The sequence below is a fragment of the Podarcis filfolensis genome (genome assembly GCF_964270895.1).
Source record: "Podarcis filfolensis genome assembly, chromosome: 5".
Lineage (NCBI taxonomy): Eukaryota > Metazoa > Chordata > Lepidosauria > Squamata > Lacertidae > Podarcis > Podarcis filfolensis.
In genome coordinates, this window is record NC_139608.1 from 76,404,491 (window position 1) to 76,418,431 (window position 13,941).

Here is a 13,941-nt window from a genome sequence, read left to right on the forward strand (position 1 = left end):
TCCACTTCCTTTGAAGTCAGGAGTTTGGTGACTAACAGAGCTCTGTGGGTTTTTCTGGATCCTAGCTGGGAGGAGTTTGCCTGTCTATAAGAGCCAACTCTTTGGGAAGCAACAAAACAGGGCTGGACTGCATTTGAGAAAGTGACCATCCGTCAACTGATTGGGGAATCTACAAATCAGGGAGCAGGAGATCTCATCCACACAAAAGCAAAAATGTTTAAGCTGAATCTTGAAGAGGAAGGAAAAACACTGACCGGGATGGCTTCCCAGGTTGCAGGTAAAGACACTGAGGTTATGTCTTTGTTCTTGTAAAACCACCAGTCTATATTCTACTTTTTCAGTCACAGAAAGATCTACCCTTAAGTAGCGCCAACATCAGACTTGGGGTGGGTTGTTGTCTTAACAGCAACTTGATGTGCAGGTATTACTACTATCAATTTATTCTCTATGCTGTTAATAGCTTTGAGGTGAACAACCTCTGCCTGAAACCCTTGAGTCACAGGAGTCCAGAAATGCACTAGGTTTGATGAAAAAGTAGTCAGATCTCATGTAAGACAACTTTCAATGATTTTACCTGCTGATCATGCTCCAGTGTAATAGGAAAAAAGGCTGCAAGGGTATTAATTGCACAAGAGCAGATTGGGTCATTTTTTTCTTGGTATGTTAGCAAAGCTCTCTGGAATCTATTTTTATTTTTGTTACCATATATGTTCAGCTTTCTTCTTCTGCCTTAGTAAGCCTCTTTGGAATACGGTGGGGTAAAAACCAAGCATGAATAACTTGGATTTCATGAGAAGGTACTTTGGATCTTGCCTTTCTGAGAAAATACCCCTCCCCACAAAGTTAACGTCTGTATTGTCCCTACAAGGGGGGATGGGGGGTGTACCATACTGCAATGCCCACATGAGTTTAGCCAGGATTTGGGGGGGGCAGAACCTCAGTTAGATATGTATTTTTATTGATTTCTATTGATTTAAGGGAGGAAGGTGCCCCTCCCTGCCTACGCCCATGATTACCCATATTTATTTTACAATTGAAAATGGAAACAATGGAGGAAAAATGTTTTCTGGCATTGCAGAGCTTTAACAAAAATGTGTGAATATAATTCAAAGTACCTCAAATTGGATTTATTATTTATAGATACAAAAAAGGTTTGATTTTTCTGTCAAGAAATGTACCGCCTACAGTAATTATCCTGACCTTTAAATAAAAGTTATGGAAGGGCATGGGGCTAGAAAGCCAAACAAAGACCCCTCTGTTTCATAATTGTTCAGGTTTTCCATGCAAGTGTTTATACCAGGGCTTGTAATCAAGGCACAAAATGTCATCTTAGGATTCCAAAATAAAACTCATTATATAAACAACAGGGTTTGCCAACTGACCCGAAAACAGCCTGGCCGGCAAAAAACCAATAGGCAACACTTTCTGCAGTATGTGGCGAAATATCACCAGCTATTGTCTAGAAATCCAGCTTCTGTTCAAGCTATTGCAATGGCTTGCTTGAAAAACTGGCAGTCTTTTTAGTTTGGATGGAGACCGTAAATTGCTTTTTCTCTCTGAAATGCTGGATTCGCTTCTTTTCTTTTCTTGAGCTGGACTGCTGTGGCCAACAGAAATTCCATAAACAGAGTTTTCCCAACCTGCCAGGAAATGCTTCAGCTGAGATTTTTCTGCTTTGGTCAAAAAGCAGTAAAAGGCCCATGATCTGGTGAGAAAAGTTGGCAAATCTTCTGACCTGGGGCAACATGGAGGATTTATGCAAGTTCCCTGAACAGTGTGTATTCACTATCACAGAAATGCAAAACTGAAATGCATCTTAAAATGTTAATGATCTCAGACATCAGCTCATAGGAACAGTTCTAATAGACTGATGAAATAGCCACTGCCAGATGAGATACAGAAGAACCAAAAGCAAATAAATCTCTCAGCAGACCTTGTGTAATAAGCTATGTTTCTCTTCCTGAAAATGATTTAAGACAACATGTGGGATCAACAACAAAATGTTGCATTGTGAACTGCTCCCGTTACGGATTTTAGCCAGCCAGTGTGTCTTCCATGATTCTGTTCTATATAGTCTTTCCCTCTGGATTTCTATTTCCGTCCTCCGACAGCAAAGCCAGCATGTTGACCCATTAAGCATGCTCAGTTTTTACTGGGGTCCTCCTCCACTCTTCTAGGTTTTTCCTATTTTTTTTTTAACCTTCTGCAAACCTTGGGAGTCCATAAAGGCTTGCTGATACCTCCATTGTGTGATGGGGTAATGCTTTTTGGCTATGTAAGAACCAACTATGAGTTTGGTATTAATATATAAGATACACCATTCACGTGCTCGGTACAATTCAGAGAATTGTAAATTTTCTATTTCTGTGATTTATTCTTATTTTTTACTTGTAGTTAATTCAGCAGGTCAGGCTGTGCAGAAAGCACTGGACCAGGCTACAGAAGCTGGTCAGAAAGGTAAGGAGGCATCCTTCTAATAACCTGGGCAATTCTCAAAATTTGTGGTATCTGAATGGCTTATAAATGTAGAAAAAACTTGGTGTATACCTTCTAAATTCAGATTTCCCCCACCCCTCCAGTACAGACTTAAGTGGGGAACAGTTTTTCTGTTCCAAATAGTACATCTGTGTTCAAGTAACTGGTATTATAGGGTTGCCATACATCCAGGAATTTCTTGACATGTCCTTCAGGGGTCCTACATACCCATCTGGGGGAAATTTTACATTTTTAAACAAATGTCCTGGGTTTGGGGGGGTTTTGTGTGTGCGGACTGCTCTGTTCAGACTCGGGCGACCTGGGTGGCAGAGGGGCTATCGGGCGATTGCCCTAAAAAACGCTCTACAACTTTTTGTGTCCAGATTTTTACCTCTTCAAATATGACAACTCTATGTATCAGGAGACAGAAAACTCAAAAATCCAATTTAGCTCTTTTCCACTGTGCTAAATATTACCTTGAGCCTACCCAGGTGGCTAGTGTTCAAGTTAGCAGCCTACACAATAAGCATTCTGTAGCTCCTTTCCAAGCTCAGTCAGAAAAGCACACACTTTGCATGCAGATGTCAAGTGTAACCCTTGGCAAATCTAGCTTAAAAAAAGGTTCATGTACCAACATAATCGGAAATCCCATTGGTGGAGACCCTGCAGAGCCATTGTCAGTCAAGAGCAGACAATAGTGAACTAGATCTGAACTGCTGCAAGCCAGCTTCTTCATCTGGTGAACGGGTTCCTTAAACAGCATGTAGACTTTCCTTCCCACATGCACACTTGCACTTCCAACACAGTCCTACATCTTATGGAAAAAGCAAAGCACATATGTAGTCAGCCATTGTCTCTCACCTCCTTAAATTGTTTCCCTTTTTGTTTTGAAGTGGTAGATGACACCTGCAAGGCTGCACAGGATACTGGAGAAAAGGCTGCACAAAGCCTAACAAGCCAGGTAACTGCCTGGGGCAAAGCCTTTGGACAAAGTGAAGAAGAGAAGAACGTTTCAACTTAAACCTATTATACTGTTTTCTCTTATTGTATATTTAATGGACCGAAATTATTCAGGTGTTTGGCATATATTCTTTACACCTTCATTAAAAGTGAAGCTATAAATCCCTATACATTTCATTAAATTAATCTTTAACAAGGTGCATTTTTTTTACATCGTGGTTCAATATGACTGTATTGAGAAGTGTTCATGAGGTTGGTTTCGCAGAAGGTGCTAGGGCGTGTTAAGTGGGCATATACATTTTATGCGAGACTCGAGTGCACACATAAGCATGTAGGCACACACATAAAATGTAATATGTGGCTTTAACTATGCATCATCTAACTAAATACTCCTCAGGTCCCACACAACATTCTATGTGAGTGGGGGACCCTCCCCACCCCACTGTGAAGATCCTGTGTGCAAAGCTCAGATGAAACTCCATTTCATTAAAACTATTTAGAAAAACTTCAAAGTTTTGAGGGAAACTATGTATTAGCATGATTATGCCACACAGCTGTAAGAGTTTTGGCTGGACGAACTAGGGAACTGTTGGTCACTGGCAAGAAATGTAGCAGTTTGAAGTGGAAAGGGTGTAAGAACTGAAACATTAAGGGGGGAAAGGGTTCAGGACGAAATGCAAAGTTTAAGGAAAGGGACAGTTCAGAAAACTCAAGGGACTGTTCACACACGTCTGCTCAACACTTGATATCTATAACACCAAAAATAGTTTGCATACGTTGAACAGCCGTCAGGAATAAAATGCACCAGTAACTCCTTTGTAGCATCCCAATTCAAACCAAGGAACGTTTACACATTGTACAAATTTGATTACCAGTACTATGAAAGATGCATGAAAAGTTCTCTGTCTAATTCCAAATCCAGCTTCATTTTATTTACACTGAACGTTTCAGCTCTCATGATGTTGTGAAAAGCTATGAAAAACACAAACCAGCATATGTTTGGAAAGGTCAACTTTTAATAATTGCTTTTGTTACCATGTTATGTCATGAGTTACAAAGTCGCTAGAAAAAAGCATGAGTTCTGGGAAGGCTTGGGTTTGGGTTTTTTTTTAAAAAAAACATTCATATTCATTACATAAATACAGCTGGCACTTTTATAGGACTCCTCTGGACAAAATACCTATCAAGAATCCTCAAAACTGTGATCGAGTCCTGGCTTCAAGGCCCTCTCTGTATTAAACTATTTATGTTCAGAATATGCAAACCGCCAAAAAAATAGAGAGAACAAAGTCAGCATGTTAGGACACTACACAAAGTTTGTAGTAGCAGCTTGCCTCCTTGTTGCCAATCATTTAATTGTTCATTGAGGCAATAGCTAACGCTAAAAGCTCTCAGACAATAAAACACAACTGAGTAAGAGGCTACACAAGTTCTTTGGACTACCTAAGATTATGCTCAAGTACATGTCAATTCTTTTAAAAAACAAGTTTAATGAATATGCTGTGATAAGATTAAACACAAGAGATAATTTCGCTGGGTGCCTGTACAACAATGATACTGCTTCAGCTTATAAAAATACTAGCTCCCGGAACCCATCTTTTTACGTGCACCTTGCAGTGCTTGAGTAGAGGATGAGTACATGATTTAAAGGCATCCCTGTAACAGGAGCACAGATTATAAAAAGAAACACACATTGCCTAAGGGGAACCAGGTATATGATGCTGCTAAGTGTAAAAATGAGAATCCTATCAAAGATATTCCCTGCAGGAGGCCCGTTCTGTCACTGATAATGCCACTGCATTGATCATCCAAGGCCTTTATTCAAAGTGCCAAAGCTGGGAGAGTTATTGTTTGAAAACCAAAGTGCATGAATAGTTGGCTATTTGCTCCAATAGCACACACTCGTGTGATCTGAAGCTTTGCTAGGTTGCTTATTGTGGCTAGACCACAGGTTCATACAATAAAAAGGTACCTTTTTTAAAGTTTCATGGCAAAGAATACTTAGAACCTCCCCCTTCCCCCAAAACAAGTGCATATGAACTGGTTATCTTTAGATATCTTTCGGCATGAAGCACTAACCCCCAGATTTATTTATTTTTTTTAATGATGAAAGACTAACTCAAACTGAAGCCAACAGAGAATCATATCCGCTATAGTTAAGTGAGAAAAGAGGGGTTTCTGTGGTTATATGTAAACTTGAAATACGCTTTCTGAAGAGGGTATGCAACAGGGTGCCAGACCTTGGCAGACGACTATCCGTTTATGTGAAGGTCACGCCAGCTTCATTGTACACCTTGAAGACTTTCTCAATTGCATTGACGTAGGCAGCTGTTCTCAAGTCTAGACCTAGATTGTACTTCATAGCCGTACGCATGATTTGCTAGAGAATACAAAAATTGTTACAATGTGAGTACAAAATATTTACTGAGCTCTTATTGAATACACATACAATGCTAATATTGATCTGACTTGGAGAAATCATTGAATAAGGAATATAATGCTCCTTAATTAGCTCGAGCTTCATATTCATTTTCTAAATGGCACAAGGTAGCCAATAAAGTGGTAACTGAATACTTCTACAATTTATTAAGCACAGGGACCTACCCATTCTTCCTAAATGTTGGGGCATTGACAATCAGCTACTCTGATCCTGGAAGAGGCTGAGAAACACACCACAGAACTGATGACAGAGTAAACATTTTAAGTCAGCTGCCATTCCAGACAGATGGCAGAAACGAGGAGCTGCCTCAGTGTATTCACTCTGGTTTAGCTGAGACAGACAGTGCAATCATATGCATGTACACACTCTGCTCAAAAGGGCTTACTATTGAGCTTACAACAGGGAACAGGGCAGCCTAAACCAGGCACTTCACCAGGCAGAACAGTCTCCACTACTTGTTGCTGTATTTATAGGTAGAATATTTTTTTTGCTAATCAGCAAGTTAGAAAAATAATAGAGTTCATTTAATGTTCTGTGTAGGTTACCCAATGCTGATTAATGCAATCCAGAAACTGGAGCGAGGAGGAACCATTTCACCCTATTATGTGCCTCTGCAATTTACCTCTGGAGATAACGTGTCAACACAAGTTTAAAGCTTCCACCGTTACATAATACATACCCTAGCAGAACGCTCCATGGTGTAGGCCAAACCAGAATGGACAATGTCTTTTTCAGATGCACCCTATATTGAAAAGAATTGCAATGAGTAGTCAGTCTGAAACCAGCCAGACCCCATTTTGTACTTTTTTAATATTAGTGCTTAAGGGATTGATATATTATGCCACTCTTTGTATACCCCTTTAACTGCTGGATAGAAAAGGAAACTAGCCAAAGCCAAACCAACCTAAATGCGTTTAATTTAACTGTTTATCTTCAGCTGACATACTAACAAGGCTATTCCCCCTGGAATTTCTATCTAGGAAGCCAAGCAATAGATTATCCTGGATGTATATAACATGCGTGTAATTCAGTACACTTCAGAGTACTGTGTCAGTAAATATTCAAAGTTAGACAACAATTATGGCAAGCTGCAAATTCCCAGCCAGTCTCTATGTCCCAGCTGAAGGCCTTCCAAGACCATCAAAAGGCAACGCACCTTCGTGGTGAGTAAGACAATTCCCCAGTCTATGTGGATGCTGCAGAGTATCCAGGAGGACAAATCGGAGTCAGATCTACTCTGCCCACCCCACGCTCCCAGGTCTCCACAATACATCCCAGGTCGGCCCATTCATCCACAAAAAAATCATGGACAAGTCACTAGCATTAATTAACAGCACTACAAAGTCAGAAGGCACAGTGAAACAACTACCAGGAACCTGTGGACAGGGAAGAAGTTTGCTATGGGGCATGGGGCGCAGGTATCCATAGTCTCATCTCCCACAGTGACCCCCGTACACTTTTGCCAACTGTCCCATTGCATGTGATCACTGGAATGGGGCACTCACACTCTTTTCTGTTCCCCAATGGAAACTTTGCCAAGGCACGTAGTACCATGGTATAAATTCAAGCCTAACAAAGTACACAGAGTCGATAAGCACAAGAGCATCTTGCTGCATCCCTGTGTCGGCACTTTGTCAAACGTTCAGGGCCCCCACTCTGTCTCTCACCTAGAAAGTGCAGTGCTCCCCCCCCCCATACTGTGTTCAATAACTTCCTTCCTTTCCTCCTCACTAGTCGGAATACATTCATCTGGGCTGGTACCAAAAGGAAAGCATCAAGAGGTAGTGCCTTACACTTGTGTGAACCCCCCCCCCCCCGCAAAGTAGAGACCCCTTTTAGTGTCAACCTACTGGTAACCTACCAACAGCAGCCATACTGATGTGGTCTGACTTTTAAGTTGTTTCAATCTAGGGAGTCTGCCAGCTGCCACCTCTAGTACCCAGCTGGGGCTTGTTACAGCACGACATGGTCAACGTGAGCTGCCATGGACTAACAAAGATTGTGGGTAGGTATAAAAAAAACTGCATTTCCCCTCCAAAATTCAGCAACCTCTGGAACTATAACCCACTGAAAGAAGCTAAACAAAACACATATTATGTCCTTCATACTATAAGTAGTAAGGTATTTTTACTCTAGTCTGACAATTATACAACTTGCACCCACAGATTGGTTTCTCTTTTTTTGCAATAGACATTTATCAGATATGCAATGAGCAAAATCTTGCAGCAGCTACTTACAGATATTCTATCCTGGAATTCTGCAGTAGGCACAACTGGAATACTTCCACCATGTTTCCCAAACTTTCTTTCCAAGCTTTCCTGGACAGACACTGAAGGAGGGAGAAATAAATAAGTCATGCTGCTTTCTTATGCATGGTTCTTAAATGAAGCAAGTTTCAGTCCAGACAGTTACAATCCAATCCTATGCCTGCTTAGTCAGAAGTAAATCCTGCTGTATTCAATGAGTGTGCAGCCCCAGCTGACTCAGAAGGCAAGTTTCAGCAGCCTCTCTCAGAAGCACTTGCTTTGCTACTTCTAAGTTTCCTATATTTCAACTGAAGCAATTCTGCTGCAGGAAGACAGAACTCTGCAGCGATTCAAAGACAGACAGCCAGCCAGGTGACAAGACTTCTAGATTAATGCAAAATGTATCTACTTCCACTTTTAAGCTGAAATTTGCTTTTCAGTATTGCCAGTAACTTATCTATAAACTTTCACTATAGAACAGAAAATCTAATTCTCCAGTATTATTAATTTGCATTTACATAGGGTTTTTTTGGCAGTATTATTCTATGTAATGCCATACAAAAACAAGTTCTACTAAAAGGTTCTGTCAGAATATATCATAAACTAATTCACAAAACATGAAATCTTCTAAAGAAAGTGAGTTTGTTATTAGTAGTTGGGATGATACAATTTATTACTGAATCTGCATAAAGTGTGCAGTACTTGTTATACTTACTTAGCAAGTGGTAGTTTGAGTCCCTTTCATATTTAAAAGTCAAGCGACCATAGCTGACGTGGTTCAGGTTCTTCAGCCACTCAAAGTAAGACACAGTTACACCACCAGCATTTAAATAGAGATCCTGAATAGGACAAGATTGAAAGGTTTTGGGGGGTTTTGGTAAGAAAATGCATTGTAGGCAATGTAAAGTATACTTCAAAACTGCAAAAGATGGTAATTTGGAAAGGTACGCTTTGCAACAGACAGAAATTGTTAATATCACGAACTCTAGTACCACTTTGTAAAATGAAAAATAAAGCTGGTTGAAAAATCCAGTTTAGCTGCTATTACAGATACCAACACTCATTGAGCATACGATACGATACGATACGATATCTTTATTGTCATTGTCCCTTGCGGAACAATGAAATTCAAAAAACTACATAAAACTACATAAAAACTACATAAAACTACCACGAAACTACATAAAACTACATAAAAACTACTTAAAACTACATAAAAACTACATAAAACATTCAAAAACCCCTAAAAACTCTAAAACCCCATTTTAAAATACACTATACTACAGAGACCCCTTATGCTGCGTTTAGAACCAGAATTGCATTAGCGTAGAAACTGTTTTTCAGGCGGCTACTCCTGGCCTTTATAACCCTATACCTTCTTCCAGAAGGCAGAAGCTGAAAGAGATCATTTCCAGGGTGCGTACTATCATGTGCTATCTCTGCCGCTTTCTTATGGCACCTGGCAGCATAGATTTGATCTAAGGTGGGAAGAGTGCACCCAATAATTCTCTTTGCAGTCTTTACAACCCTGGATAGCATTGTTTTTTCCCTGGCCGTGCAGCTCCCAAACCACACGCACAGACCATAAGTTAGTACGCTCTCCACAGTGCAATGGTAGAATGCCATCAACAGGTCCTTTGAGAGATTGTTTTTCCGGAGGATTCTCAGAAAATATAACCTCTGCTGTGCTCTCTTCACCAGGTCTTTGCTGTTCTCTCCCCAGGTTAGGTCGTTTCTCAACTCCATTCCCAGAAAACGAAACACTGAGACCTGTTCCACGCACTTCCCCTCAATAATAAGTGGCTGAATATTCAATTTACATTTCCTAAAATCCACAATGATCTCTTTTGTTTTCTTTAAGTTAAGCAGTAAGTTGTTTTTCCTGCACCACTCCCCCAACTGCTCAACTTCCTTCCTATAGGCCGTTTCCCCCTCTCCAGCCGTAATTAAACCAACCACCGTTGTATCACCTGCGAACTTAATGATCTTATTTCTGGGGTATTTGGGGGCACAGTCAGCTGTATAGAGCGTGTATAAAAGTGGGCTCAACACACACCCCTGTGGCGTCCCCGTATTCGTGATGAGATCCGCAGAGACGTGGGAACCCAACCTGACCCTTTGGGAACGGTTTGATAGAAAGTCTAATATCCACCTTCATAAACATGGTGGAAGTCCCAGGTCTAATAATTTGGGCACCAATCTATGCGGAAGAATAGTATTAAATGCAGAACTAAAGTCTACAAATAACAGTCTCGCATAGTTCCCTTGCTTCTCCAAATGAGTCAGGACAGCATGTAAAGCCATTGCCACAGCATCCTCTGTGGATCTCTTTGCCTTGTACGCAAACTGGTAAGGGTCAAGTCCCACTGGCAGACAAGATAAGATGCGCTTCCTCACCAGTTTTTCGAAACATTTCATTATAATGGATGTCAGCGCCACAGGGCAAAAATCATTCAGACTGTCTATCTTTGATGTTTTTGGCATGGGTATAATGGTAGTGGTATTCAGACAGGGTGGAACAGTGGCTTGGGCCAGAGACTGGTTAAAAACCTTCGTAAAGATTCCTGCCAGTTGGTCCGAACAATCTCTTAGCACCCTGCCAGCCACCCCATCTGGGCCCATAGCCTTCCTCGTGTTTACCTCCTTTAATATTCGCCTCACTTCTCCCTCTTCCACCCTGGCAGCATTTCCTGTAGGTAGTGACGCCAATAGCTCTGGCATCCCTGTTGGAGTCACTGTTGGTGTCACCTCAAATTGGGCAAAGAAGGTATTCAACTCTCCCAGCAAGGAAGCAGTACTCTCTACCATTGATGAATTCCTTGATTTATAACCAGTCAGATGTTGGACTCCCTGCCACATTTGTCTAGTATCATGATTTCTCAGATGGTCCTCAATTTTTCCTCTGTACTCCGCTTTTGCTTTCCTGATACCCCTCTTCAAGTTCGCTGTTTCTATGCCATACAATACCCGGTCCCCAGTTCTAAAAGCAGAATTTCTGGCCTTCAATAATAACACACTTCAAATTGGGTTCAGTTGCTGGGTGTCACCTTTGCAGCTTCTTCCACCTCATCTTGACTGCATTTAAATTGGGTTGGGGGGTTGAAGCAGAGGGAGCTGAGGAGGCAGCAGTCAGAAGCAGACCTTGGAGAGTATAACATCTTTGCACTGGCTGCTAACGTGCTACAGGCACAGGCAGTGCCAGAGGGTGGTTAAGTGCCCCCCCAAATCCCCAAGGTGGTTTCTTGCACCCCATTGCTGGACTCTCTCATAATGTATTTCAGATGTGAGCTTTCCCTTCCATGACATTGCCACCTGTACTACCCTTCATGGGGATTCCCCCCCTACTCCTAAAATCAAGACGATTGTTCGGGTATTACCTCCTGCAGCTGTGCAATGTTTGATGTACTGGAAGCCAAAAAGATACCAACAGCAGATGGAAACCCCAAGGTGATAAAGCAAGCCAAGTTGTTAGTTGTCTTAACAACTGGAATGCAGTGACTTAAGGGGAGTCAATCAGGAGCTATGCCTTTGCTACCTAGGCAAAGGCCAGCAAAGGCCAGCATTCTTGCCGGGTTGTGGGAGGGTTTAACTATATGAATTCTTTATGCATCATATAAACATACCTCTTTTCACATTATCAAATTAAGTAGAAGCAATTATTTAGAGTATGCATGGCTGATGAAGCCCGGCAGGGCAAAACAAAGTATTATTCTGGGAATCCTTGTCTTAAGTTTTTTCATCTGATACCTGCATACAGCAACTATATTTTGCAAAGGCATATATTAAGATCTTTCGTATCTTTCGTCTGATACCTGCATACAGCAACTGCATACAACTACACTTTGCAAAGACATATGTGGAACATTACAAACAACAAGTTCATTTTCTACAAGTACTGCTTCTTAAAGTTGTTGCGTCCGACACTTGTATTCGTAAAGATGTACGTGGAACACAAAAAAGCTTCTATTTGGACATTACATATATAAGAACTGATCTATTTGTATTTTCTGTTCAAAATGTTGGTTTTAATGGCTTCTAATTAATTTGATAATGTGAAAAGAGATATGTTTATATGATGTATAAAGAATTCACATAGTTAAACACAGCCAGTTACGTTGTGGGTGTTATTGTTAGTTGGATTTACGTAACTATAGGTTTGATAGTGTTGTGGGAGGGAATAGAGGGCTAGCATATATATCATCTGCCTGTGGGACTTTAAGGTTGGCTGGCACTGTCCAAGGAGTACTCTCTCACTGCTCCAAGTCAAGCCACAGTGAGGAGGAGCAGCAGCATAGAAGCACCCCATTCCTTTGGATGCGGACTAGGGGCTTGTGAGAATGTGGCTGTGAGTGATGAGAAATGGGGTGTTGTACTAAAAGCCTGCACTTCTTTCCCTTTACATTCCAACTAGGCTAAATGACAGTACAGGCACCCCCCTCCCTACACTGGGGTTACATTCGAAGGCATCACGCGTTTAAGTGAAATCGTGTATATTTGAAACACCACTGAAAAAGCCTGCAAACACCCCATTCTGTTATGAGTAACAGCTTGGAAATACAGAAGTGAAAGGAAAGATAAATCTGATCAGAGTAGGCTTATTTGTATGGGATACAATTAATCTTCAACAAGGATGGATCCCTTGCCCAAAATTCATTTTCAACTTGAGTCCTTGAGTAATTTTATAACTCTGTGGTTTTCTTTTTTAACTATCAATTTACAAAGTTATGCATCAAGTTGTGATGTATTCCCCTGTACCACCCTTGCTATAGAGAAAATGGAAATTCATAGGGTACAAATCCAGCTCCATTAAAATCATTGGGAATTTTGCTAAAAATTTCAATGCGCTCCAAAATGATAGCACATTTTTTTACTGGCAAGTTTTATATTCCCAGAAGATATTTGGCATGTAAAACAGGTATGTTTTTTTAAAAAAAATGAATGCTAATTTTGGCATGGAGGAATTATGTACCTTACCGGAATAACCATGATATTCCTTTCCAGGAAGATTTTATCTGCCTCAGGAGTTGTGGGTCCGTTAGCACCTTCAGCAATTATCTGGAAAATAAAATAAAATATTACAGCTGAATATAGAAAAACTTTTGATCAAAAATAACACAATTTTTCCATAGCAAGAAGATCACAACTTCTGGATCCATTATCAAGCATTTATTCTGCAGGCTCCTCTTACTTTTGCTTTGACCTTGTGGGCATTGGCCTTTGTTAACTGTTTTTCACTGGCAGCTGGGATGAGGATGTCACAGTCTGCTTCAAGAATGTGGCAGTCCAGGGGCTGTGCCTTTGGGTAGGTGAGAATCGATCCATGTTGCTGTTTGGATACAAAAGGGAAGTCAATGGCTCATTCCAGTGAATTCAAATAGAACAGAAGTTTCAATAATCCAATCTGCTTCTATATCTAATTCCATAGAATTAGGTATAGAATTAGATCCAAACAAGCAAGGGCCAAAAATGGCCTGGAGACTGCCTGATACACCTAAATTCGGGATGGATAGAAGACAAAATATGGCAGACTCATAATAACAACAAATTCAAAATTTGGGAGGAGAAACTATTTTATATAAAGAAATCCTTCCCCGCCTCCTTAAAAAAAGGGCCCCATTTAAAGACCTTGCAGGTACTCTCAGAAGAAATGATATCAGGTACCGCTGGGAGTACCCAGAAGGTAACTCTTTAACTTATAAACATAGAATCAGAGATGAAAAGGAGGTAGAGAAATTCTGTAGGAAGTATCATAAAGATTTTGGAGGTACAGACCCCGCTCTGGAAGGTGCAGTAGGAGGACAGGACCCAGAACAATCAGAG

At 40.8% G+C, this 13,941-nt stretch overlaps 2 protein-coding genes across 2 annotated transcripts in view; one reads left to right on the top strand and one right to left on the bottom strand.

The window, feature by feature from the left end:
- On the top strand, positions 1-3,603 carry LOC310762988 (uncharacterized protein). The gene is made up of 3 exons (XM_083614911.1): positions 1-277; positions 2,395-2,457; positions 3,369-3,603. The coding sequence occupies exons 1-3, from the start codon at positions 214-216 to the stop codon at positions 3,494-3,496; spliced, it is 255 nt and encodes an 84-aa protein (XP_083471037.1). The 5' UTR covers positions 1-213; the 3' UTR covers positions 3,497-3,603.
- Positions 3,604-4,431: 828 nt separating this feature from the next.
- The window catches only part of GLUD1 (glutamate dehydrogenase 1), a gene marked incomplete at its 5' end in the record, with an annotated part of 35,362 nt that continues 25,852 nt past the window's right edge, over positions 4,432-13,941 (bottom strand). The window contains 6 exons of the mRNA XM_083614770.1: positions 4,432-5,815; positions 6,555-6,617; positions 8,113-8,204; positions 8,837-8,960; positions 13,096-13,176; positions 13,310-13,447. Coding sequence (XP_083470896.1) covers positions 5,696-5,815; positions 6,555-6,617; positions 8,113-8,204; positions 8,837-8,960; positions 13,096-13,176; positions 13,310-13,447 — 618 coding nt within the window. The 3' untranslated portion in view covers positions 4,432-5,695. The remainder of the gene's footprint in view (positions 5,816-6,554; positions 6,618-8,112; positions 8,205-8,836; positions 8,961-13,095; positions 13,177-13,309; positions 13,448-13,941) is intronic.

Coding starts and splice junctions, on each gene's coding strand:
- LOC310762988 (XM_083614911.1), top strand. CDS start 214: ATGTTTAAGCTGAATCTTGAAGAGGAAGGAAAAACACTGACCGGGATG. Junction 278..2,394: donor GATGGCTTCCCAGGTTGCAG/GTAAAGACACTG, acceptor TTTTACTTGTAG/TTAATTCAGCAGGTCAGGCT. Junction 2,458..3,368: donor TACAGAAGCTGGTCAGAAAG/GTAAGGAGGCAT, acceptor TTTGTTTTGAAG/TGGTAGATGACACCTGCAAG.